The sequence below is a fragment of the Balaenoptera borealis genome (assembly GCF_965194805.1).
Source record: "Balaenoptera borealis genome assembly, chromosome: 2".
Lineage (NCBI taxonomy): Eukaryota > Metazoa > Chordata > Mammalia > Artiodactyla > Balaenopteridae > Balaenoptera > Balaenoptera borealis.
The window spans coordinates 1,960,545-1,986,430 of record NC_138867.1 but is presented as its reverse complement, the minus strand read 5'-3'; the positions used below and the strand labels follow the sequence as shown (position 1 = coordinate 1,986,430).

Sequence of the window (25,886 nt, the reverse complement as noted above, 5' to 3'; positions counted from 1 at the left end):
TCGCAGGCCTTCAGCAGCCAGGCGCCCCAGCGCCGGGATACTGCGGCCAAGAGGGACTGGGGAGGGGGGCCTGGAGAGGGAGGCGGCGGGAGGCGGCGGGAGGCGGCGGGGGACCATGGGGCACTGTCTCCGGGCGCGGCTCCTCGGGCTCTGGAGGCCCCAGGCAGCGCAGCCTGGGCGCGGGGAGGGCCCCCTGAGGGCTCGTGAGGAGCCCCAGGCCGCCTCGAGCGTTTGGCCACATCGAGGCTATCCTGTTCCGGCTGGGGTGTCCTCTCGAGCCAGGGCGTCCCCGCCCCCACCTCGCCTCCGCCCCCGGGCGCCCCTCATCCGGGCTCCCGCGCCCCGCGCACCCCGCGCCGGCCGGGCGGAGGGGAAAGTTGGCGAGCGCGCGGCGTCCGCGGGGGAAAGCGTTAATGGGCGGCCGGGTGGGAGCCGCGCGCTCGCTCGCCCACGTCACGCCGGTGCGGGCTCGGCTGACGACCGCGGCGCCTGGGGACGCCGGCGCGCTCCGCTCGCTCGCCAGGTGCTCCGCCTGGAGATGTCTCCATTAGTTGTCGCCCGCTCCCCGCCGGAGCGCGCGCGCCGAGCGGCCGCGCAGAGCCCTCGCGGGCGGCCGGCAGCGGCCCGGCGCCACCGCAGGTAGGCGAGGTCCCCGCGCCCGCCCCCGCCCCGGGGTTCCGAGACCCCTCCCCTCTGCGGGGGAGGCGGAGGCTCCGCGCGGCCGCCGAGGGGCGCGGGCGGCGGCGACGGCGGCGACTCCCCGGTGCGTCCCGGGCTGCGCGCTGGTCCCCGCGGCCCCGGCGCCCGAGCGGCGCGGGCGGGCGCGTCCCCGGCGCAGGTAGGGAGTGGGCTCAGCCGCACAAACTTTGCTAGGATCGCTCCTGCGCTGGGGGCGCAAAGTTTGCTGCCCGCTGGTGGGGTCTCTGGAGGCCGCCGCGTCGGCCGCAAGTGGCGGAAAACGGGGGGCGGGGGGCGGCGCGGGGGGCGGAGGCCGCGCCGAGCCGGGCGCCTGCGCTGGGACAGCCGGCTGCCCGCCTTCCCGGCTCGGGCGGCGCCCTGCGAGCCAGCGGCGGGGCCGCGGTGGGAGAGCCGGAGGGAGCGGGCTGGAACGCGGGGCGTTTCGGGAGGAGGATTCACCCCGCGCGCCTGCGGCTCGCCCCCTGGCTTCGCGGGAGACCCCCGAGGAGAGGCTGCGAAGGAGCGACCTGCCACCCTCGGGGTTCGCGAGTGCGGCGCACGGACACCTGGAACGCCCTGAGCTCCACACCCCGCACGGGTGTCCACGAGTAGTGGGCGGCCCGCGCGCCACCAGGGCTCGGCCCTTCGCCTTAGATAAGAAGGCCCCTGCCCGGGGCTGTGAACTCCCGCTCCTGCCCTCTGGCTCGGGTCAACTTCTCTGGGCTGAAGAGAGCCCCTCTTCCCACCCCCCGCGGCTCTCGATGCGGGGGACCGCGGTGGCCCCCGGGGACGACTCTGGGAACCGGCCAAACCGCGGGGGCTCAGCTGGTCTCAGGGGTGAAGCCCCGCCGGGAGCGGAGGAAGGTCTGGACGCGGCCTCTGTCCCCAGAGGCTCTCCGTGGTTCCGACGGCCGACATCATCCCCGGGCAAAAAGGGGGACCTGCAGACCCCTAACATTTGGGGCTAATCGTCCTCAGACCCCGTCGCCCTGGGCTCCTCTCGAACTCAGCAGACAGTGGGGGCGCCTGACCAAATCCTAGCCGCCGCCCTGCCCGTGGGGAACCTCGTGGTTTCTGGCAGGTCCTGCCCACGGGTGTATTTAGAACCGGGGTCCCTCGAGGGACGTGGGCTCAGTAAGCCGCGTCTATGCAGGTACGTGTAGCTGATGGTGCCTGAGATTCTGACACTCCTGTCTGTCTGCTCTGGGAAGGAAACCCGGGGTTCCTCAGCTCAAGGCTGGGCCTTTTTGGAAAGAGCAGGGGATCGTTATTCCTGTATTACCTAGGGGACAAAGATGGCCCAGAAAGTACCCGGGTTCCGGCAGACAGGCTGTCAGCGGGGTGTCAGGGGTGTGCCCGCAGCTGGAGACAGACGGGCTAATGTGGCCTCCACGGGGCTGCGTGAGCGGCCCGCAAGGTCGCGAGATTCCTCCGGCAGCCCCAAGCTACCCCAAACGGGCGCGGGGCGGCCCCTCACGCAGCAGCCTGGGCTGGGCCTGGGGCAGGAAGCGGACGATCAAGGTGCAGGGGCCTGAGAAAGTGCCGCCGGTGAGCGGGATTTCAAGATCAGGGAAAGAAGGTGGCCCGCGAGAACCGGGCGGGCGGGCGGGAACTGGGAGTGTCTATTTACGCACTCAGGCTGGAAAGGAAAACCGGAGAACGTAGTAGCGATGGTCAAGGCAGCCCCTGAAACCCCTCCCCCAGAGGTCCCCACGGACCGGCTGTGCCCACCCGGCTCCGAGAGTGAGCACGTCTACTCAGGTGAATGGTGGCGTGTTCAGGGGTGCTGTTCCCCGCGAGCTGTGGCCCGAGTCTCCGGGGAAGGAAATGGAAGGGAATGCAGGCCTGGGCGAGCCGCGCGCGGCAAGCGGTAGCCCCGAGGCGCTGGCCGCTGGGACCTGGGCGGTGGCTTCCTCCCCGGCGCTGAGCGCTCACAATCGCCGGGGCCGGGGCCACGGCCACGGGAATGGAGTGAGGAAAGGATGCTGAATGCCGTCCTCCTATGGAGCTTGCTGGTCCCTGAGCCCTCAGCCACCCTGGGCTCCTGCGCCTTCCTCCCCCCGGCCTCATTACTGGGGGAGAGCGAGTTGTTTGTAAACAATAAATAATGGAAAGTAGGAGGATGTTCCGTAAAAGCCTCAGCAGAAGCCAGAAAACTGGAAGGAGATGGGAGGAGGGAGAATGGGGGAGGGGAGGCGCAGAGGAGGAAGAGGGAGAGAGATTGAGAGATTCATTTCTGCCGAGAAGCCCCGGTGGCTAGTTTCTTATTATTTACAGGAAGGTGATATTAGCAATTCAGGTGAGAAGGAAATAAACACGGCCGCCACGAAATCAATACAGAACTCCAAAACAATTATTAATGTCATTTGACTCGTGTTCTTTATATATCTCTCCCGGCTACAGACGCTAAGCTGTCTGAATAATTTGCATGGAGCGTCTATTCATTATTTCCGATGATTTTCCTTGCAAGCAGCTCGGACGTGGCCGGCTGCGGTCCAACAGGATCAGAGAACTCGTACTTTCATCTGTAAATTAAAGCAATTACGCAGCAGATATTATATGATGCGTACTGTGGTCTCCAGATAGTCATCAATCACCTTCAACCGAGCTGTCAGAGCGGGCAGATTTCGTTTCTGGGAGGCAGGTTTGCAGCTGGGGAGAGGGCGAGAACGTCGTCATTAATTAGAGGGTGACCCTGGGGCGATTCACAGGTCTGAACCCAGGAATCTTTCCCAGCAAGTCTGCACAGCGCCGCCGTGCACGGCTCCATCCCGGCGACCGCGGGAGGCCAGGCCGGGCGGGAGCAGCAGGGGCGAGCCGGGCCCCCGGAGGGCGGCGGCGCAAGAGGCGGGCCGGAGTTCCGGGTGGCCCGGGCGTCCCCTCACCGCCCGTGTGCTGGCCGCCACTCTGGACTCGGGCAGGGTCCCAGGGGCGGGGGCTGGCTGGGGAAGTGCTGGGGTGGGCGCTCGACCGCTCCCCAGACCGCTCCTTGGGCCCTGGGCAGGAAAGGGCGCCCCCTCCCCCGTACCTAGGCCCGAAGGTCGCCGGGAGGAGCGAGCGCAGCAGGAGGGGCCCCGGAGCCAAGCCGGGAAAGCTGCTCGTCCGACCGCGCTGGGCTGTCTGGCAGTCCCGGGTTTAGCCGCGAGGGGCAGGGGGAGGCTGAGGGAGGGCGGCCCGCGGGAGCGGGTGGGGGAGCAAAGGGAGGGCCCGTGCGCCGAGCTGGAACTTACTGGACGAGGAGGGGTGGTTCCCCGGGGACACGGCGGCCGAGAGTGGCAAACCCTCTTGGCCCACCGAGCCCTGGGGCGGCGGGCTCTGGGGAAGGCCCAGACCCACACACTGAGGGCATTCTGACCTCCAGATGCAGACGCAATGGTAGCCGCGCTGGTTCTGGAATTGCAGCCCGGTGGAGGGTTCGAACTGGTGGGAGGCTTTGCTGAGTCCCGGTTAAACAATAGTGGGGCCCGCGCCGCCTTCCTCCGCCGCGCGCCGGCCCGCGGAGCTGCCTGCCTTCCACCTGGAGGGGCGCGCGGAGAGCGGAGGCCCGGCCGGCCGGCCTGCTGCGCCAGCGCGGGGCTAATCTTAACTGTTGATTACATCTCCGGTGAAGACTCCCTCGTATTATACCCCTCATATGTCTCATTTGTAATTGAGACTAATGATTACAGTGGGGTGGGAAGGAGCAGCTGCTCATTAATTAATTTCTAATTAAAAGTGCCTCCCCTCCTCGGTGACTAAGGAGAAACACGGTTCGTCGGGGCGCTATTGACTCCGCGGATGAAATTCATTTGTTACAGCCGTGCACCCTCCGCCCGGGGCGGCGCGGCCGAGCGACCCACGCGTCTGCCGCCCGGCCGGGCTGCGCGGAGCGGGGCTGACGTCAGAGCCTCCGCCGCTTAAAGCCGCGCACCGCTGACTTGACGGATTCGCACGACTCATTGTTTTTTTTTTTTTTCTCCTTTTTTGCAAAATATGTATTTGTGTCGCCGCTGCGAGGCCGGTCGGTCCCAGAGCCCCCTCGAGGCTCCGGATTGTGAAGCTAAAAGGATCGCCGCGGCCGTCGCGGCTCACTTTCCTACCCAGTTAGAAAAGTTTGCGGAGCGCGTGTCTGAATTAACCCGCTCTTCTGCTTTGCCCTCCCAGCGCCTAGAAGCCGGCGGCCCCGGAGCAGTGGCCGCGCCACGCCGTCCCCCTCGCGCAGGACCCCGCCGGCCCCGCCCGCCGACCCCGGGCCGCGCCCGCCATGTCCTACCCGCAGTTTGGGTACCCCTACTCCTCGGCACCCCAGGTAAGGGGGCCCCGCTAGGCCAGCAACTCGCTGTCGCCTCGCAGTGAGCAGGGCCTGTGCCACGTACCCCTCGCGCCCGACCCGGGGAGGGCAGAGGCGCTGAGGAAATCCGACCGGCAGGGCCCCATATCCCGCTTCGTTTGTCCTCCACCCACTCCCGGGCTCTGAGGCTACGCCCCCGGGGAGCCCAGCGACCCGGGATAGACGTGTACAAGAGGGGCGTGAGCTCTGCGGCCTTGGAAACCAACCCTCCCCCCCCCCCCCGCCCGGGGAGGGTGTGAACATTCCGGGCCAGGACGGGCTGGGCCCCATGTGGCTGGAGGAGGCCAGGAGCACAAGCTCGCCACGGGAAGGAACGCGCGGCCCGGTGTGGATGGCGGGAGCACCGAGGACACGGGGTGCGCGCTCCTGGGCTGCACGTGGGGCGGACTGAGGCCCAAGGCCCCAGCCTCGCGCCCGGGGGCCCCGCCCTTCCTCGCGGCCCCTCTCTCCCCAGTTCCTGATGACCACCAACTCCCTGAGCACGTGCTGCGAATCCGGTGGCCGCACGCTGGCCGAGTCCAGGCCGGCTGCCTCGGCCCAGGCGCCCGTCTACTGCCCGGTCTACGAGAGCCGGCTGCTGGCCACCGCGCGCCACGAGCTGAACTCAGCGGCGGCGCTTGGCGTCTACGGGGGCCCCTACGGCGGCTCGCAGGGCTACGGCAACTACGTGACCTACGGTTCTGAGGCGTCTGCCTTCTACTCGCTGGTAAGGGGAGCGGGTGTGTGTCAAACCTAATCCCTGCCACGCATGCCCCTACCCCTCGATCTGCCAAACTCACTTTCCCCACACTCTGGAGGCAAGGGGGGTGGGAGAAGCACACCTTCGACTTTGAGCCGCCTAGCCTGGTCCTTTGGAGCTCCATCATCCCCAAGGTTGGGGTGTCCTGGCAGGGGGGCCATTGTATTTAATGTATTTATTGTTTTCTGCTTGCTATTAAGTTGGGGTCAGGTGTCTAGTTCTGTCGGAGCTCGCTCCAGCCTGCTGGGTCCCCTGGGTCCCCTGTCCCTCACTCCTCCCGGTCGCCCTCTTCCTCCCTCCCCCCTCCCCCCTCCTCCCCACTTCTCTCCTCCCCTCCTGTCACCATCCCCGTTCATCCTTCACCCTCCTTCTCTGCTGTCCCCCAGTCGCTCCCCCTTCATCTCTCCCCCTACCTCCTTCCCTCCCCCTTCCCTCCCCATCCTCCCCTTCCCTCCCCATCCTCCCCCTCCCTCCCCATCCTCCCGCTCCCTCCCCATCCTCCCCATCCTCCCCTTCCCTCCCCCCATTCTCCCCCCATCTTCCTTCTCCTGTCCCTTATTCCCCCAACACCCCCCAACTCTGCCCTTCCTCACTCCACGTCTTGGGGCTCCTTCGCTCCCTGGGCCCGAGGCAGAGTTTGGGACTGGGTGATGCGGATGGGGGTGGGGAGGATGGAGGGCTGTCCAGTGGTCTGTGGGAGGCAGGCAGGAGCCAGTGGTCCTAGGGGAGGGGCTCGAGCTGGGTCGCATCCCTGAAGCTGCGACCCCAGGCTCACCCGCTCCTACAGAACAGCTTCGACTCCAAGGACGCACCGGGATCTGCGCATGCGGGCCTCGCTCCAGCTGCAGCCACAGCCTACTACCCCTACGAGCCGGCGTTGGGCCAGTACCCCTACGACAGGTGAGGGATCTCACCCCTCCTCACTGCCCCCACCCCCACGGGGCACCAAGCCCCGCCCCTACTAGCGCCACGCCCCCACTGAAAGTTTGGGCGGCAGAAGGAGGGGCATTCCTCGGGTCAAGTCCCGCTGACCTTGGGTTAGGACCATCCCCGCCTCCTAGCAAGCAGAGCGCCGCCAGGGTATAAAGGCATCCCATCTCCCCTTCCCTGCCCCCACGCCGTCTGTCCGGACTCCCAAAGCCCTCGCTGCAGTGTGGTTTCCGGGGGATTCTCATCTTGCTGCCCAGGCTTCCGACGCCTCCCCGAACCCCAAGAAGGGCAGCCTGTGTGGTGTGTCCGGGAACCAGAGAGGGGAGTCCCTGCCCACCAGCAGACAGCATGCCTTTCGTGGGGCGACAGAAAAACTTAACCGCAGAAAGTGCACGTAGGCCCTCTGGGCACTTTTTCCCCACGGGCGCTCACGACAGTTTCTGCCCACGGGTGGTGCGTAGTTGAGTTCTGTCCCTGCGACATGCTTTCCTGGTTCAGGATCAAAGGGGCCTGATAAAGGAACTCAAAGAGACGTAGGTGTACGTAGAGAGACAGAGACCTGGCAGGGCCTTGCGCCCGCGCTCCTCCCCCACCCACAGAGACCTCTCCGGCTCCATATAAGTTTAATCAAATATAAACATTAAAAGGCAGTGCGTGCCTGGGTAAAACCCAGGTCTTGCCACCGTAAACACACCCCCACGACCGGGACTGAAGCCGCGTGGGCCTGGCGCTGGCCGCCTGCCCGCGGTGCAGGGGCCGCTGCCGGCGCCCCATTGCCCAGCCTGTCTCCAGGTACGGGACCATGGACAGCGGCACGCGGCGGAAGAACGCCACGCGCGAGACCACCAGCACGCTCAAGGCCTGGCTGCAGGAGCACCGCAAGAACCCCTACCCCACCAAGGGCGAGAAGATCATGCTGGCCATCATCACCAAGATGACCCTCACGCAGGTCTCCACCTGGTTCGCCAACGCGCGCCGGCGCCTCAAGAAGGAGAACAAGATGACGTGGCCGCCGAGGAACAAGTGTGCGGATGAGAAGCGGCCCTACGCGGAGGGCGAGGAGGAAGAGGGGGGCGAGGAGGAAACCAGGGAGCAGCCCCTCAAGAGCACCAAAGGTGCAGGTGCGTGCGTGGGAGGTTGGCGATGCGGGGGTGTCGCCTCCCTGCGCCTTCTCGCTGGTTCTAGGACTTCTAAAGACGTGGAACGGGGCAAACTCCTGGGCCTAGGCGGCAAATTAATGCCCTGGCCCCGAGTCTGCGAGGCCCTGTGCACGAGGGGCCCTGTGGCAGTGAGCTGGGAGCACGCTCAAAGATCCAAAATCACGTTCGAAACACTAGACCCTACTGCCTTTGATATGAGGCTGAAATCAGCTAGGTCCGTGTAGGCGTTTGGGGGAGGGGAGACTCTGAGGAGATGGCAGGTAGAATAAAGGCGCAGGTGCTTTTCCTGGCTCCAAGGTGGGCCCCGTAACCATGCCCTTGGAGTGAGGAAGGGGGTTCTGTTAACCTGCCATCCCGTCTCCCTCCACTGGTCACTCTTTATCTCCTGGCAGAGCCGATAGGCAAAGAGAAGGATCTGGAGCTCAGCGACTTGGAGGACTTCGACCCCCTGGAGGGGGAGCCCCCAGAGTGCGAGCTGAAGCCGCCCTTCCAGCCCCTGGACGGAGGCCTGGATCGAGTCCCCACCGTGCCAGACGGGCCCAGCGCCCCACGGAAGGAGGCTCCGGGCGCCCTCCGGATGCCCCTGGCCGCCGGGGGTGGGGCCACTCTGGACCAGGACCTGGAGAGGGCCCGGAGCTGCCTCCGGGGCACGGCGGCTGGGCCGGAGCACCAGGCGGGCGCGGGCGCGGGGGTTGGCCCGCAGGCCTGCGAGCCCAAGCTGGGCTTTGCTCCGGCTGGGGCGTCGGCGGGCCTCGAGGCCAAGCCGCGCATCTGGTCCCTGGCACACACGGCCACCGCGGCCGCCGCCACCGCCCTCGGCCAGACTGAGTTTCCCTCGTGCATGCTCAAGCGCCAAGGCCCCGCTGGCCCTGCGGCCCCCTCCTCGGCGCCCACCTCCTCCTCGCCTGCGGCCCCGGCTCCCGCCGGTGCCCTGGACAGGCACCAGGACTCCCCGGTAACCAGTCTCAGAAACTGGGTGGACGGGGTCTTCCACGACCCCATCCTCAGACACAGCACTTTGAACCAGGCCTGGGCCACCGCCAAGGGCGCCCTCCTGGACCCGGGGCCGCTGAGCCGCTCGCTGGGAGGGGGCGCCAACGTGCTGACGACGCCCCTGGCGCGCTCCTTCCCGCCCGCCGCGCCCCAAGACGCCCCCGCCTCCGGCGCAGCCAAGGAGCTGCTGGCCACGCCCAAGGCCGGCGGCAAGCCCTTCTGCGCCTAGCTTGGCCGGGTGCCTGGGCGAGGAGGCAGCCGGTGCTCGGGCTGCAGGCTCCAGAGTGGCCGACCCTTTTTCTACCGAGTTTCCAAAGTGAGGCAAGAGCTCGGCAAAGCTCAGGCCGCCAACCCACCCTGGAGGGAGGATCTGAACTCGGGCTCCCGGGGCCACGGACAAGCCCCCGGAGCGCCCGGACAGGAGTCTGCCCCCGGCCGTGCCAAACTCGGGGACCGGGCAGGATAGGGCTGCTGTCAGAGCAGCAGGGAAACACCCTGAAGCAAAAAGTTTACGTCCAAAAGTTTACACACAGAAGACGTTTCCGTTCCGAGGCCTGTTTGTGTACCTGTCTCCTCTGGGGTTTGAGGCTCGTCGCTGTTCCTTATGAAGACTCCTTAGCCTGCTGACCTTCCGATTTCATCCTCAGCACATACTTTTCACCAACAGCACTTCCACCGAGTTTACACTATTGCACACTCTTAACTCGATAAAATTATGTTTTTTTAATGTATGTTCACACCAATAATTGCCTGCTTCAGAGGCTAATATAACAAAACCAATAAAACCGAGTGATGGTGTTTGCATTGCAAAATGAACGCATTTGAAATCTAGGGATTTGGAAACTTGGAAGAGGAAAGCTGCCCATCCCCGAGGGCAGGAGTGGGGAGGGCCGCTGACCCAGAATCCTCACAGGAGTTGCTTGCAGAGCCCAAGACTTAAAGCCATTGTTTTAAAAAGATAGTCACAGTAAACTTAACAGGATTCTGTTGAATTCCCGAATAGAAGGCGATGAGAGACCCCAGAGTTTTCAACTCTCTCCCATTGCCAGACTCCAGAATTCTGAGAAAGTAAAAGTTTCTTTGGCTAGATAAGAATAACCTTTAAACGTCTAAGTTCCCTGTAACTGTGCCCTGGTGGGGAAGGGATGCGGGGCCGTCACTGCCCTCAGCCTCTCCTGGGCGGGAGTGAGGTGCCCTCCTTGACGCTGCGCCCTCCTAACTCCGCCTCCGGGGGGGGAGGGGCGGGAACTTGCCTCGATGCGCTCAGCCTCCAGCGTTAGGAAAGCCTGGGAGTGCAGCGCAGGGAGAGGGAAGTGCTTAGCAAGCCGAGGGCCCCAGGCGGGGCGCAAGGAAGGGCCTAGGGGTGGGGCGGGGGGACGTGAGCCTCCCCGGCCTCCCGTAGGGTCCTGCGGACCCCTGGCTTTGCCCAGAAACCCGGTTCCCCCACCCCCACCCCGGCAGAGCCCAGCTCGCTGGCAGCCAGAAGCTCGGACCTGGAGGAGAATCGCTGGCTTCCTCCCCACGGTGGACTCTGCGCAGTTCCCCGACCCCCACAGGCTTTTGCCCCCCGCCCCAGCCCGCGCAAACGCCCCTCGAGGGCGGCAGGCGAGCGTGCACTGAGCTCAGCGCCGTCCGCTCGCCTGCAAGCCCTCTGCTTAAGGCTGTACTGGGCCTCACAGAAGCCGAGGTGCCCGGAGGAAGGACGGGCCGCCAGGCAGGAGCCTGCACGGGTGGAGTGGCCCGAGGGTGCAGCGCAGCGACAAGGAGATGGTGGCCTTTGGTCCGTACGCGGACAGACTGACAGCCGCAGAGACGCCAGCTGAAGACAGGAGTCGCCTGGCGGGCCGGCGGGCAGCCTTCGAGGGACATGGGAGGCCCGGGCATTCTTTTGCAATGGGCTGGGTGGTACTGGACTGGGGCCCCGTGGATCCCGGTCCACTGGGAAAGGTCAGGGCGGCCGGAGCACTGGAAAGCGGGCCCGATGGGCCGGGCGTTGGGGTGACTTTACCACCTGGGAGAGGGGAACGGCGAGGGGCACCCCTGAGCGAGGGGCCCCTGATGGCCGGACCTCGGCGGACCTGACTCTGAGTGGTGGAACCTCGAACCCCAGTCCTCGAGCGGAGAGAGCGGGCGCGGACCCTGCGCCCCGCCGGCTGCGCGGTAATTGGATTGTATCCGCCCGCGCGCTGTCACTGTATTGACTTTTCGCTCTCTTGGATGATATTATCGGGATTCGGAAGCTCGCCGCTGATGCGTCTGTCAAAAGGCTGCGGCGGGAGGCCCCGGCCTGGCGAGCGAGCATCAGCCAAGATAATTTGAAGTGAAATTTTCATTTTGACAGTAAACCCCTCAATTTCTAAAGGCTCCGCGCTCCGAGAGCTCGCTGGCAGGGGGAGGCTTTGAAGAAAGCCCACGTCTTAGACTGAAAAGGGCAAAAGAACTCGAATTAGTTGTAATAGATAAAAGGGCAAAAATAAAGAGTCAAGGGTACTTGACAGTAATAGCGAAAGTGGAGTCTCGGGGGAGACACTGCGGCCGAGGCTGGGACGCCAGGAATTTTAATGCGCGGAGGACTGCCGCCTTGCGCCCCCCAGCCCTAGACAAAGCCAGGCATTTTGAGCAAAACAAGGCTTCGCGGACGCAGGCGGCTTGGCTAGGCGGGAGATGGGCTGCGGGGCCAGAAACCCCAAGAACCCCAGGCTGCTGGCCCCGGGTGGCAGGGCGCGCGGCTGGGCGCGAGCCGCAGGCCAGGCCTCGTCTGACTCCGGATGCTTCCAGAGCGGGCCCTTCCCGGATCCAGCCCCCGCCCCCCCTTCCCTGGCCCAGACGGCTCCTGCTGCCCTAGCCTGTTGCCCTTGGGACCGCAGGCGCCTGGCAACGCCAGGGCGCAGAGACCCTCCTGTCCCCGCAGAATCCCACCCTGCAGGAGCCCCCAAGTCTTGGTGGAAATGGCTGACCGAAAGGTTTTATCGGATTAAACTGAAAAACTGTGTGAAATAAAGACATCAAGTGCGGAGGAAGGATTCAGCCACATCCCAGGGGCGCCTCGCCCAAAAGGACGCCCCCAAAGCTGGGACCGTCACTTCGACCCACACCCCTGACCTTTGGGGCTCACTCTGGAAGGGTCACTGTGGGAACTCCTACCCACCCTCTGGCTGATCTTCAGAGCAGGGGTCGGGGGAACCCCAAGGCGGGGGCCGTGGGGGGCGTCGGGGGCGGGAATGAATTTTAGGAGTGGCCGCTGCGGGGAAAGGTCGCTGTCGTGGGGCGAGGGCCCCACTTTCCTCCCAGGGAGGCTGTCAGAGAGGAGCGCGGGGGACCGACGCTCTCAGCCACTCAGGCGTGGCAAATTCAAACACACCAAGGAGGGGATGCTGAATTAACGGCGCTCTTTACATAGAGCCCAAATAAAACTGTAATCAGCCGCGCGTTACTTTTCATTAAGCGAGTCTGACAGCGGCATATCCAGACCCGACAGGGGAACAGGCGCGGGAAATATACGGCTCTCCCGCCGGCCAGGCTAAGATAATTCCTTAAGCACCATTAACAGCTGTTAGCCGCAGGAAACGGTCTCCCAGAAAACGTCTCCAAATCTAAAAGCTTTATCGACCCTCCAACCGCCACTGATGGTTCCTTTTTTTTTTTTCTTTCTTTCTTTTCCTTTCCTTTTTTCCTTTTTTTTTTTTTTTAAGCTAAAGGGAGAGACATCCAGAAAGGTAATGGAGTTTGACACGACACCTTCTTAACTAGAGAGAGATGCAGGGAAGCCAGCCCTTAAATGATATTTAAAAGGCAACCAATTAAGATTTAAAGTGGTCGTCTCCTGAGATTATGCATGGATTTATGCCACCTACTTTCGCTGGGCTCGCTTGCCTGCACTGCAGACGGCCGGCCTGGGCTCCTCTCTTCCTCTTTCCTCCTAGCCATCTTTCTCTCTGTCTCTCTCTCCATCCTCCGTCTCCATTACTGCCTGTCTATCTCTCTCTACGCGTCTCACTCGCTCCCAAAGAGAACAGAAGAGGGAGAAGCAGCAAGATCTTTTAAGGCTCATTCCTTCCCAGCGGAAGGATTCTTCTTCGGTTGCCCGCTGCAAAGGGCGAGCTCTCTCAAAGCAGGTGAGAGCGGATTGAGAGAAACTGAGCCTGACTCCCCCCCACACCCCCGCAGGCTGCTGGTCACCTGGGGCAGCCTCTCTAGCGGGAGTGCGGGGCCCAGGCTGCAGGCGCTGGCAGGTCCACCTTGCCCACAGTGGATGGGCCTCCAAGCAAAGGGACAGCCCAGGCGGGGGTGGGGCATTAATATCAGAGGAGAAGCTGGGGGCGACCCTCAAACGCCAGCAGTCTTTGGAGCCGGTGCTGTTATGGCGGAGGGATCCCCACCCTCGCACTGCGCACTCACGATCCACGTGCTGAATGCAGCTCTTCGAGAGCCCAGACAGGTCAGACCTCTCCCTCACCGTGATGCTGGCCAGGGCACTGGTGCCATTGGTGCCACTGAGCTGAAGAAGCGGGAAAGCCCCCTCCCCAGGGTCATATCCTGGGAAAGCAGCAAAGCTCAGGGAAGGAAGCAACCATGACCTCTTCACCTGACCCTAGGCTCAGGCCCTATAGGAAGGAAAGCAACAATGAAGCCTGGAGGGAGAGAGGCAGGGGGCAAGGAGCTCAGGGGAGAGGAGTGGGGGAGAGGGAGGGGGTAGGGGGGGAGAGGGAGGGGTGGGGGGGAGAGGGGAAGGGGGGAGGGGGAGAGAGGGAGGGGGAGGGGAGGGAGGGAGAGGGGGAGAGGGAGACGGGGGAGAGGGAAGGGGGAGGGAGGGAGAGGGGAAGGGGAGAGGGGGAGGGGGAGAGAGGGAGGGGGAGGGGAGAGGGGGAGAGGGGGAGAGGCAGGGGAAGGGGGAGGGAGAAGATGGAAGGTACAGAGGGGGAGGGGAGGAGGAGGGATGGAGGTGGGGAGGAGAGGGGAAGGCCAGCAGGGAGTGGGGGCGCAGAGGGAAGAAGACACCTAGTGGAAGGTGAGGGGGCTGCCTTCCAACATCAAGTTTCTGAAGAAATATTTGTGAAAAAATGCCTTGCGCCAAGATGACTGTGGCTCTTGGGTGAAGGCGGGAGGTTTATCTGAATCCAGGGACCAGACAGCCCACCCCCCCTCACACACACACACACTCTCTCCACTTTTCTGCTGAGGTGGGATCAGCTCCTCGCAGGTTCTCAGACATCAGCCAAGCCCACTCAGGACTTTAAGGAGAGAAGCGGGAGGCCCATCTCACCAGCCAGGGGTCAGGGGAGGCTCAGCAACCCCCACCCCAGGTCTGGCGACGTCTGAACAGCAAGGGTGGGATTTGGGGCGCAGAAGCTCCACCTGGTAAGAGTCTTGGAGACTTGAGCTGAACCCACAGTGCAGGAAGGCTCCGAACACCCAGAGCAAGCATTAGACGGAGGACGGTGCTTCCAAACTCCTCCTGGACCCTCGCCCGAGCGGGGCACTGAGGCAGCTTCCCAGCCTGTCACAGTTCTGTGTCTGCTGCAGCAACGTGGTCGTCCCGGGGGCCCTCCCAGAGCAGGAGCTGGATTTCTGCGTGAGCCCTGATTCCCACTGCCCTTCTGGTGGAGGTGTGACCAGACTCTGTCACCTCAGGGAGCTATCGTACCAGTCATGACAAAGAGAGTGAGATGGGGCCTCAGGAAGGGCAGGAGGGTATCAGCCAAGCATTTTATCCCTTGGCTTCTTGAGTCTTTGCATTATTTTCAATGCGTCATCATTCTGTTTTTTATCTCATCAAACTAGTGAAGGACAAACTGATGGAGTCGTGTGCACCACTTTTGTGTGAAGCTGCATTTTCCACTGGTCTGGGGCTTGCGGTGGGCATGGGAGGGGGGCCAGCAGACGGCTCAGGGGACACCACAGCCCCAGCTGGGGGGGAGCAGAGGGTCCAGCACACGCCCCCCTCTTGCTCTTCCTTCACTGCTTCCCTGGCTGTGCTGAGCTGGGGGACCCTCAGCTGGCCCGGGCTTGGGGCTTAGTGAGAGGTGAGATTTTGACAGAGCAAGCGGGGCGGGGCGGGGGGGGCATCCAAGGTTGAGGGAGGGGCCGGTCCAGAGGCCAGGGCACTGGAAGGGACAGTGCTCATTTTAACCAGGGACACCGGCCGGGTGGAGTCAGGGGCAGCAACATCAAGGGGCCAGGTTGGGGAAAGCCTCGGGTGGGTCAGTGAGCAGGGGCGTGACATCAAGTCCTTTGCTGCCCCCGCCCCAGGGGTGGAAGCCCCCAGGTTGCCTGGGCAGGGCTGGTGTAGGCAGGTAGGGGCTGCTCACTTGGATCTGTGGGACTCCTGGCTTGGGGTGGCCGAGGATTGAAGGAAAATGTCCAGTAGCCCACCAGGAGGAAGGCAGCGGGAGCAAAGCACAGGACAGGAGGAAAGGTGGTTTCTGTGTGACAATTTTACGTCTCTTAGGGTCCTAAGAAGACATGGCAGGGAGGAATCCTGTGTCGGGAAGACTCACATATAAACCAGGAAAATTAGGAGCATTTCTTGAAACAGACAAATGGAACCACGGGCGCACGTGAACATGTGGGTGCTACAGGCAGCTCTCCCTTCTCTTAGGATGGCCTGGGAGGAGGGAGTTTGCTTGAGGCTCAGGTGAGGCTGCTGCATCTGAAGTGCCCGTGGCCTGTCGCCGTCCCCAGTCACATGTGGCATGTGGGGAGAGGCACAGAGTGAGTGGAGGGCAGGATGGAAGGGTCCCGGTGCCTTTGGCTGAGGAGCTGTGGCTGGACAAAGCAGCAGCTCCGGGGAAGCTCTGGGTCACTACGATGGGCTGGTGGGAGGGGGTAGCCCTGGAGGAAGGGACCGCCTACTTCACACGTGCACACACACGAGTCCACACGTGCACACACGATCACATATAGTATGTGCACTCACCCACACATGCACACAGGCACATGCGAGGTTACCGAGGCTCCCACGGTCCCAGGCTGGTGCGACCTGTGAAGCAGGCACTCTGGGGCACAGGCAGTGGCTCCCTTACGGCAGGACAGATGGGGCGGAAGGAGGAGGGGCACGGGGCCTCGGTGGGGCTCAGAGATGGCCTGGACGGGAACTGGGCCCCCCTGCACCTAAAGAGGGCGTTGTCTGGGGGAGGACGGAGGAGAGGCCTGTGCAGTCCGGTGCTGTCACGGGCCCCCTGGGGGTGCACATCTGGAGAAGCGTCCACCCTCTGAGCAGGGTGGGGTGGTCGAGCTAGGGGGGAAGGAAGAGGAGGCAGTTCATCCTCGGCCAGTGCAGTGGGACGTGGGTGTGGGGCCCCAGCCCGTCCGCCAGGAGCTCAGCACGGTCCTCCGGCCAGCCAGGGGCCCCACCCACACAGCCTTCCTACCCCGAGTGGCCATGCCCTGGACACGCACTCCTGGGGTTGGAGCAATGCCTTCCGGGCCCCGCCCGGCCCCGGGACCCCCCACTGCCGCACTCCTGCCTAAGAGTTCCAGTGCAAGCCCCAGACCCCAACCCGGAATCAGAGGACATGCTGCTGTCAGGAGGCTGGATGCTGGGCCCCCCTGCTGCCCTTCCTGCCCCTGGAGGCCAGCAGTGTGTTCACGGGGCCTCACCCATCGCACAGGGGACTGCCATTCACAGTCAGACGGCAAATGGAACCTCATTAATGAATTTGATGATGGAAACTCTGGTTTCTTGGAACGTTAGCCCAAGTTCAAGATCATCAGCCTGAACACCAACTCCAGCTTTGCCGCAGCCCTCGCCTGGGGCAGGAACATCATTTATGTTGGGCAAGTAGGTGGACCCCTGCATCCGTGATGGTGGCTCACGGCGTCTCTGGGCAAAGGCTGTGCTGCGCTGGGGACAGACCCTCCTGGGGTGGGCAGTCGGCGCAAATGCACACACGGTGTCATGGGCCCCCCTCTGGGCCCTCAGAGTCCATTGCAGGGGCAGTGGGGTCACCTCTGCTTCCGTTGGTTTGTGGGTCTCTGCTGGACACTCCTGTCTGTCCAGCAGGATGAGATGCAGCTTCTGGGTGTCTCTGTGGTGGCCCCATCTTGGTGAACATGTGGCCCTGAAGGGGGAGGCAGTCTCTGAGGACCGGGAGAACCTCAAAATTTAGGGGCCACCCTGGCCTGCCTACCTGGCACTTGTGTAGTGAGAACTGGTTGTGTGTGCGGTTAGACGTGCGAGACCATCCCTGGCTGCTGGGGTGAGGGGCCACGCCAGGTCAGCAGGGACAGCGGGGGCCCTGAGTGCAGGCCTGGGCTCTGCCCTGGCTGGGTCCCGGGGGAGGACGGAGCCGCAGCTGCGCCCGCTCAGACCGGCCCACAGGACTCAGGAAAGCTCCCCCCGGGGCCCTGGCGGGAAGGGTGCAGGCGTAGCAGTGCCTCCTTCCCCCCGGCCTCAGGAGTTTCTCCTCTGCGGCCCGCAGACCTCACTCCCCTGGCTCAGGGCTGCAGGGATGAGGTGCTCAGTGTGGAGAGGGAGTCAAGTACCCATGCTCCTGTTTCCTGTCTTTGCAGCAATAATCCAGCCTGGAATCTCCCACTGACGGGGACCCCCAGGCTGAGGCAAGGGGACTGGGGACGCAGCACCAGGCCACCGTCCAGGCAGGGCTGTGCGCGGATGGCGGGGGGCCCGGAGCCTGTGCTGAACTGGCTGTGCGCGGACGGCGGGGGGCCCGGAGCCTGCGGTGAATCTGCCAGTTCTGCGTTCCTCGACGGCCTGGTGAGAGAGGACGGAGGAGGCGGCCTCCCTGGAGCCCGGGTCCTTCCTCTTGTCTTGGCTCCTGCACCCACCGCCTATGGAGGACACAGACTGGGGGTTCTTCCCCAACAAGGGGCGCTGCAGGGGTGCCGGGAGTGTGTGTGTGTGTGTGTGTGTGTGTGTGTGTGTGTGTGCAGCTGTCTGACTCATCACCATCCATTCCAAAGAGCCCCTACCTTCTCTCTAACCGCACAAGCCATGTTGTTATTTTGTTTTCCTTCACAAGATTCTGGAAATCAGAGCCCATTCATTTCATTCCTCCGGTTTCAAGGACAAAATAAGTTATTCTCCTTGACATTGAACATTTTCTTCCCTCAATGAGTGTAACGTCCTTGTTTCAAATATCTTTGATACAGACATACCTACTTAAGGATATATGAAAATCTATGAAATCGGGAAACGCAAAGAAGAGGTAGATCCTCTTGTTCCCGGATGCATATTTACCTGCCATTGAGTTCATTTGAAAACGCTGTCTTGCATTTAAAATAGCTTTTGATTTGCCGAACCCTGAGCCACAGGAAACGGGGTTAGCCTGCATCTTCACTGCATCGTCGTCCGGGTTTTACCAGCACGGAGGTTCATGCCAGGCGCCGCCCCGCACCCCACCCCGCTAGGACCCCTGTGGCTGGTTCTTGAACCCAGAGGGTGGGGCTTGGTGGGCAATGAAACTGCAGGATCCTGAGATTACATTCCTTTGTGAAGGGGTATGAGATACAAATAAATAAACAGATACTTATGTATAAAAGCAACACATCATTTAAGTATAGGGGGTAAATGTAGAGAAGGGAGAAGTGGTCTTATGGGCATTTTCTAGATGATTATGGTAAAACAAGTTTAGGCTGTTTCGTCACAGTTTTGCTCTTAGACAGTATATTTCTGCTTTTATTTTGCACACTTGCCTGACTTCTCACTCCATCCAGAAAACAAGAAACGACCGTAGCAGAGACATGGAGAGGAGCCCACAGTGGTCACCCCGGACCTGTTGTCAGCGTGGCCCCTGGGCCTGGGCATGAACCCCTCAGCTTCCGGGGCCGCCCCCTCGTCAAGGCTGCTCTGACACTAGACGTAACCCACGTGCTCCCTGTAAAGTGACACCAGCAGTTCACAGCACGGCATGCCACCCTCCTGGGATCTCAGCTAGGCAGGTGTGTAGAGCGGGAACCAGGGGCCACCAGACTGCGGCGACCTGTGCAGCCCCAGAGCCACCACCGCTCAGGGCCACGGAGCCCCAGCCTTTAGGCGGCCGAGGGGCTGTCACCTCGCCCGGCACGTGAGGCCAGGCTCGGCGTCAGGCCTCGTCCGGGTGTCGGAGCTTTAGGACACGTCCTTGTCTGCATGGTGCTTCATGCAAACTGCAGGCAGGGCCCATTAGACCCAGAGGGTCTGCTGTGAGCACGTCTCCGGGGAAGCAGGAGGGGAGGCGGAGCGGCCTCATATTGGGGGAGCCCAGGAGCCTGTGCCCCCCGAACCCAGGCTGGACAGGGTGCTGCTGTTTGCGCCCACCGGCCCCTGAAGGGTCCAGGTGAGCGTGCTCCTGAGAGGGTGGGAAAGCAGAAAGGAAGGAAGGAAGCCTCCATTTCCAGAGGCCAGGGGAGGGAGAGACAGCAGGCTGTGACACCCAACAAGTCAGGACTGGGCCACGGAGGGAGGTCTGCAGTGTCCGGGGCTGACGGAAGACCTCCCCGCTCCCAGCATCTCCCACCTTCGAGAAAGCGTGAATTCCTCCTTTATGCCCCGGATCTAGGTAATGACCATTGCAGTGGCTCATCCAGGGACAGAAGCTCCAGGACAGAAATCTAGTGAGCTTCCCGATCTGATGAGATCGAAAGGCATTAATGACCCCCCACTGCCGTGGGAGACGGAGTGCTGGTCGGTTTTGCTCAGGGTAACAAAATAATCACTCGCTATCACCTGTGGTCATCGGGAGCCTGGTGCCTGTTCCCGGGGGGGGCTCTGATGACCAGCGGGCCACTGCACTCTCCAGGGCTCAGGGACCGGGGCGCCAAGGGCCCCAGGCGCCACAATCCCATCCTGGAGCCCGTAAAGGCCCGAGAGCGTCTGTGTCGGCCTGAAAGAAGCCCTTATCGCCAGTAACCAAAAGGTCACAATTCCTGGAAACCAGAGTCATGGGCTGTGCCTGGTGCAGGCCAGCCAGCTCTCGATGCAGCTGGACTCTCAGCCCTGCGGGGCCCCTGATGTGAAAGGCCTGGTATTGGGAGGAGCCAGGAGGGCAGAAGCCAGCAGGATGAGACTGAATCCTCCTACATGCTGGGCATTTCTCCCCATCATCCACCGTCGACCCTCTCCTTCCCCGAAAGAACCTGTATCCCTATCACCTCCCATCGCGGTGAAACCCAGAAACAACCTCAAATCCCAGGAGTGCCCAGGGTCAGGTGCAAACTTGACCCTGGAGGATGGGTGTGCACCCGGGAGAACTGTGAGACTCTACAGTCACTGCCAGAAGGCCGGGAACATGCGGGGCGGGATCCTGAGGGCGCCAGGCCAGGCCGGAAGGCGTGCAGCGTTGGTTCAGGGCACATTTACGGGTGTGGCTGCCTGATGCTGTGTCCTGGCCTCCCAGCATCGGTTTGAGCAGCTGACAGCGACTCCGAGTTGTAACCGGCTGGTGGAAACATGGCCCGGACGGCTGCCGGCATGAAACGACGTCAGAGCACCGGCAGGAAAGGACCCCAACGCTTAGGGAGGTAGGAACATGGCAGGGGTGGATGTATTGTGCATGATCTCTTCACCCAGTGCCTGTTTCCCTCCATCCAGAGAACGTCCTTCCATGAGGCTGTGAAGAACCACGGACGGAGAGAGAACCCCCGTCGTCCACGCCTCTGCCACAGCTGTTCTCCGCAGGCCGCCAGTGACCGTGAGAGATGCTGCCACCAGCCGGGCCCCGTCCGACGGGGAGCGGGTCCCAGAGTAGCCGAGGCCGAGGGCAGGTCTTGGCCACGAGAAATGGGGTGGATGTAGCAGGGCTGCCCAAACACAGCCTGGCCCACAAAGGTCCTTGACGCTACCAGTGAATCTTGGCCTTCTTAGGACTCAAATACACACCAACTCAAATCTTACTTGATTTGTGTAATAAAAGGGACAAACGCAAAAACAACACAAAACAACCTGCAGGTCTGATAATCGAGGCTGAAACTCGGCCCCCTGACCAGCACCCACTTGAGTCAGTTCAGGGACCCAGAGCCCATTACACAGAGGGGAGACTGGGTCCCCCAGAGTGGACACTACCAGAAATTTCTACTGCAAATCTCCCTCCTAGCCTTCCCACAAGGGATCCTGAAGGGGCCATTACCAGGGAGGACACACCCAGGTCTTCTGGTGATTTCTAGACAGTTGGTCAGAACTGACGCTAATTCCTGGGAACCCAGGAGGCACGGGGGCCGCATCCAGGGGCTCCAGGGGCAGGTGTGTGGCGTGTGGGCCGCAGCCAGCCTTCTCACTCTGGCCTGCTCTCCCTGAACCCACCGTGCAGTCACTTCCTGGGTTGCAGAATGCAGACATTGCAGAGTCCCCAGCGAGGGCTGAGAAGGTCAGAAAGGCCAAGCTGGAGACGGGGAGCTGCCTTTTCCCACCAAAATGTAACCCAAGGTCTTCCAAGGTCGTCCTGCGGTTGGAGGACCCGCCAAAACCAGCCACCGCCAAGATGTTGAGAGATGCGGGTGGTAATCACAACCAAACACCCACCCACCTCCCCTGTGGCCTGGGAGGAGGACAGGGGATTGTCATAAACCCGGGAGGCCCGTGACCCCAACGGCAGCTGACCGTCCAGAGGCAGTTTCTTCAGTGGAAAAAAATCAACGCATCCCCTGTTTCTGAAATGTAGCTAAGATCTGGGAGCACATTTTTCTCTCTACCAGTTGGTAAAGCCCACCCACACATGTTCCCTTGGAGAGATCAGCTCTGTGACAAAGCCTCTTGTGTCACCTGGAGGCCACTGCAGCTCTCCAGCCCGGTTATAACCTGGTCCACCTGTGATGGCCCCCAGTGCGCTGGGGTCCTCGTTCACTAGGCCTCAAGGGATGTGGGCCCTGCACACGAGGGGGCAGAGAGGACAAAGCCCGAATCTGGGGGTTCTCCAGGTGTTTTGGATTCCCCTGTCTGGTGGTTAAAGTCACAACAACCTGATACTCCAGTAAGGGGGTGGCCTGTTTGGAGATGGGTCTTTAAAGAGGGAATCAACTTAAAATGAGGTCACTGGGGGGGGGGGCCTAGTCAAATGTGGCTGGATCTTTACAAGCAGAGGAGGTGACAACACAGACGTGTGCAGAAGGACGACCGTGTGAGGACACAGGGAGAAGACAGCCGTCCACACACCAGGAAAGAGGCCTCAGCGGGAACAGCCCTGCCAGCAGTCTCAGATCCCAGCCTCCAGGACTGGAGACAATAAACGTCTGTTGTTTTAAGCCCCCCAGTCTGTGGCACTTTGTTGCAGTCGCCCCAGGAGCCTCATAGAGAGGCCGTGTGGATGGTAGAACCTGTGGAACCCTGCTTCCTGAGGCTCTGACTTTCCTGCGACACTGGAGTAGACCTGAACTTGTGGGTGTAGCAGGAAGCGGCACCACCAGGTCCATCTCACTCTCCTGACCCCTTTTTTCGCTGACGTTCATGTAAATGAAACACCACCAGGGCACCGTGCGGACGAGGACGGGAGAGAAATACGGGAGAAGAACAAGGATAAAACAAAAAAGAAGCAGACTCACGGATACAGAGAACAGACTAGTGGTGACCAATGGGGAGAGGGAAGGGGGGAGGGGATGGGATGGGGGATTAACTATGGATGAAATAAATAAGCTGCAAGTACGTGAGGAGAGACAGTGCTGCTGTGAGGCCCCTCTGCTACACAGCTTACAACTGGCGGGGACTTAATCCCCTGGTGCCAAGCTCGGGGTGCACCGGTCTGTGCCTCCCCTGAGTCTCTGACCCAGACGTTAAGGGATGGGGGGACCGGCGGCGAATCCTCCTCCTAAATGAGTCCAGGCCGAGCATCAGCCCCGCGACGCCTGGACACGCGCTCCCTGGACACACGCAGGCCCCCAGCCAGAGCGCACCGCTGTGTCTGCGGGCGAGGCCACCAGACTAGAAGAGGCGGCCTCGGCATGTCCGTCCCTCGGCTCAGGTCCCTCGGGGCCGTCCTGTGAGGGCGCTGCCCCGCCAGGGACGAAGGTTCCCGGACACACAGGGCGAGGGTCTGTCCCGGGGGCCGGGTGCACACACCCACTCCCACGTTTCAGTGATAACCAAGCCTGCGGGGTGGGCGAGGCTTTGAGTCCCACCTAGGGACACTGGGACCGTGTGGTTAGGAGAGAGACCCTGGAGGACAGAGCAGCGGTCATGAGACTTCTGGATTCACGGCGGGGACGGGATGAGGACTCCTGTGACAGGGGACATGAGACGGGGTCCTCGGGAGCCCCTCAGCCAGGGTTGGCGGTCCTTGTGGCCTCTCTTCCTGGACACCTCACTCTCCCACCTAGAGCAAAGTAGAGGTTGGAGGTCAGAGGGCTCAGGGTGGCATTTACCAAGATCAAGGAAATCTCGGAGAAGCAAACAGCTCTGAATGAAAGAAGCGACTTTGGAATGGAGGTCCCGAGGGAGACAGCTTCCTGGGGTGGGGGGTGGGTTGCGATTGCATCGGTGTCCCACCGGGACAAGAGGTGGCCCCTTCCTCCCAGGCAGTTCCCCACTGCTGGGCCTCACACCCTGGACCTCCAGGCAGAGCCTGGAACCAGCCTGTGAGATGCCCCAGCTGGGGGGCAGGAGGGGAGTGGGCTGCCGTCAGTCCCGCGACCCGCCCGCCACTGGCTGAACCCACACCCCCGCCCGCACCCGCACCCCCGGCCGCACCCGCACCCCCACCTGCACTGACAGCTAGCTCATCAGCTTTGCCAGGGACAGATGGCCCCAGGTCACCCTGCAGAAGTGAAATTGTCCTTCGACCTCGCCCACATGACCTCCCCATTACTCTTGTGTCGGAAAGAACTAGGGCATAAATCACGCCCCCTCCGGCCCCCGGCCCCTCACCACCGCCCCCTCCCACGTCCCTCCCGGTTTCTGGCTGAGGCGCAGGGTCTGCGCGGCTCGGCCAGTGACGAATGTCCGGCAGGAAAAGCTCTGAGGCCACGTCCTGGGCGATGGCGACCCCTCCCCGTCTCAGAGTGTTCTTCTGACCGTTACTACGGACACCTCTGCGGAGAGCTGGGAAGACACGAGGGAGTCTAAGAAAATAAAAATCACCTGTGATGCCCCCACTCGGAGCAGAATCTGGGCAAAGTTTTTCCAGTTGTTTTTTACGCACATCTTTGCAATTACTTCTCTGTGACGGTGACGAGCCTTTTCAAGAAAATTGACTCCAGGAGGGCAGTTGCTGGCCGACAGTTTCCTAGGACTTGTCCACCCGGCTGTGCCAGCTGCCCTGGGCCTCTCTGTTCTCACCTGGGCGGAGACCGTGAGCGGATCCCAGCGAGTCCTCTGGGCTCCTCCCGCCCCATCGGGGCAGCAACCCCAGCCCTGCGATGGGCAGACCCCGTTACTGTCCCCCGCCCATGGAACAACTCCCTCTCCCGCCGGTCCAGTGTCAGGAGGAGCCCCGGGGGTCCGACACGACTGCGCCTCCTTCAGTGGAAACTCCACACCATCCGCTGAACCTTGACCGTCACCGTGTCCACCGCCATCACCCACTGGCTGCGGCAAAGGCCCGACAGATGAGCCACAAGGGTGTGCGATGGGGTCAGCCACGTGGGCTCCTCAGGACATTGAGGTGGCCCGAATCTGCCCAGCCTTGTGGGGAGACGGATGGTGCTGCTTCTGATTTACTTTCCTGACTCACAGGGGTGGTTTCGGGGCTGCAGCCAGGACTTGCTGCACGATGACCCAGTGCCCGGGGCATGCAAGGCGAGGACCATGGTGGCCGTCCTAGTTGTGCCCTCGGGGTGGCCCTCGGACCCAGGGGACCCACTGTGGGAGGGACTTCTCCAGCTGACCTCCACGTGCCCCTTTAAACTGCCAGGAGGCGTCTGACTCTGCAGCCCTCTTCAGGGGGGCGTTGGCTGACCTGCCCCCGGCATTTTCTTCCTGAGCATGCCGACAAAGGCCATCCGTCCACAACCTTCATAACCCTCGAGCCGCCTGCTGCCTGAGGTGCTTCCACACACGGAGGGTCCCCGCCCACTCCCCCCCTGCACACTGAGGGTCCCCATGCACCGCCCCCCATAGACACACTGAGGGTCCCCATGCACCGCCCCCCCCCGGGCACACTGAGGGTCCCCATGCACCGCCCCCCTCCGGGCACACTGAGGGTCCCCATGCACCACCCCCCGGGCACAATGAGGGTCCCCATGCACCGCCCCCCCGGGCACAATGAGGGTCCCCATGCACCGCCCCCCCGGGCACAATGAGGGTCCCCGTGCACCCCCCCCGGGTACACTGAGGGTCCCCGTGCACCCCCCCCGGGTACACTGAGGGTCCCCGTGCACCACCCCCCATAGACACACTGAGGGTCCCCATGCACCGCTCCCCATGGGCACACTGAGAGCCCCCATGCAACCCCCCCAGACACACTGAGGGTCCCCATGAACCCCCCTGCACACCGAGGGCCCTCCACCCTCCCCAGCAGCGGGCTCTGGCCCTCCCGGGTGACATTCCAGCTCTGAGCTGCCCTCTGAGTGCCACCGGGGCTGCTCCTGCCACAGCTGTCAGGCCTGGGTCCCTGAAGGCAGAGGCGACTCTCAGAGTCTGAGGCTTTACTTGGGAACGTGCCCCACAGATGGCTGGGGGTGGGGAGGAGGATGGGGAACCGGGCGGAGAGGAAACCAGAGCAGGTGCCCACTGATGGCCCAGCCCTGGGGTTGCCCAGGCAGCCCATGGCACCCTGTGGAGCCCGATGCACCCAGACCCACCTGCAGGGGCGGAAGGAAGAAGTGCTTCCCAAGGCACCCGGTCCGGCTTCACAGCGGGAGGACCCTCCCCTGGAGGTTCCTGTGAGGGTGTCCATCCCAGGCCTCGGAAACCCCTGCCAGGGAGGAGGGACGGTCGGGTGAAGCTGGTCCACGGCACACGGACTTGTCCCCGCGGTCACAGGTGGTGTGAGAGGGGGCCCGGGGGATGTGTGTGGGACCCAGGAGGTGTCCCCCCCTCCCCAAGCCTGCCTCCCTATGTGTAGAGCCAGTGTCATCACCTGCACCCCAGGATAGCCGAGCGCGGGCTGAGCCCAGGGCACCTGCCGACACAGTCCCGGACGTACGTGGGACCCACGACCTCGGCCCCCCCTCCCCCTCCCCAGCCACTGGG

General features: G+C 62.7%; 1 protein-coding gene and 1 long non-coding RNA gene across 12 annotated transcripts; one reads left to right on the top strand and one right to left on the bottom strand.

Annotated features, from left to right (window-relative positions):
• The first annotated feature begins 325 nt into the window (after positions 1–325).
• On the top strand, positions 326–9,642 carry IRX4 (iroquois homeobox 4). 11 transcript variants are annotated; one of them, XM_082380972.1, is made up of 7 exons: positions 987–1,831; positions 2,317–2,439; positions 4,822–4,966; positions 5,463–5,714; positions 6,535–6,647; positions 7,392–7,798; positions 8,230–9,642. In XM_082380972.1, the coding sequence occupies exons 3-7, from the start codon at positions 4,922–4,924 to the stop codon at positions 9,057–9,059; spliced, it is 1,647 nt and encodes a 548-aa protein (XP_082237098.1). In that variant the 5' UTR covers positions 987–1,831; positions 2,317–2,439; positions 4,822–4,921; the 3' UTR covers positions 9,060–9,642. The 11 variants fall into 11 exon arrangements, with proteins under 11 accessions (XP_082237094.1, XP_082237097.1, XP_082237098.1 ...); XM_082380968.1 differs by lacking the exons at positions 987–1,831; positions 2,317–2,439 and adding an exon at positions 326–639; XM_082380971.1 differs by lacking the exons at positions 987–1,831; positions 2,317–2,439 and adding an exon at positions 702–838.
• LOC309623794 lies at positions 3,030–3,859 on the bottom strand. Its single transcript, XR_014241651.1, has 2 exons — positions 3,707–3,859; positions 3,030–3,330 (listed from the first exon to the last, which is right to left on the bottom strand). It is a non-coding gene; the product is annotated as an uncharacterized lncRNA (long non-coding RNA).
• Positions 9,643–25,886: the final 16,244 nt, after the last annotated feature.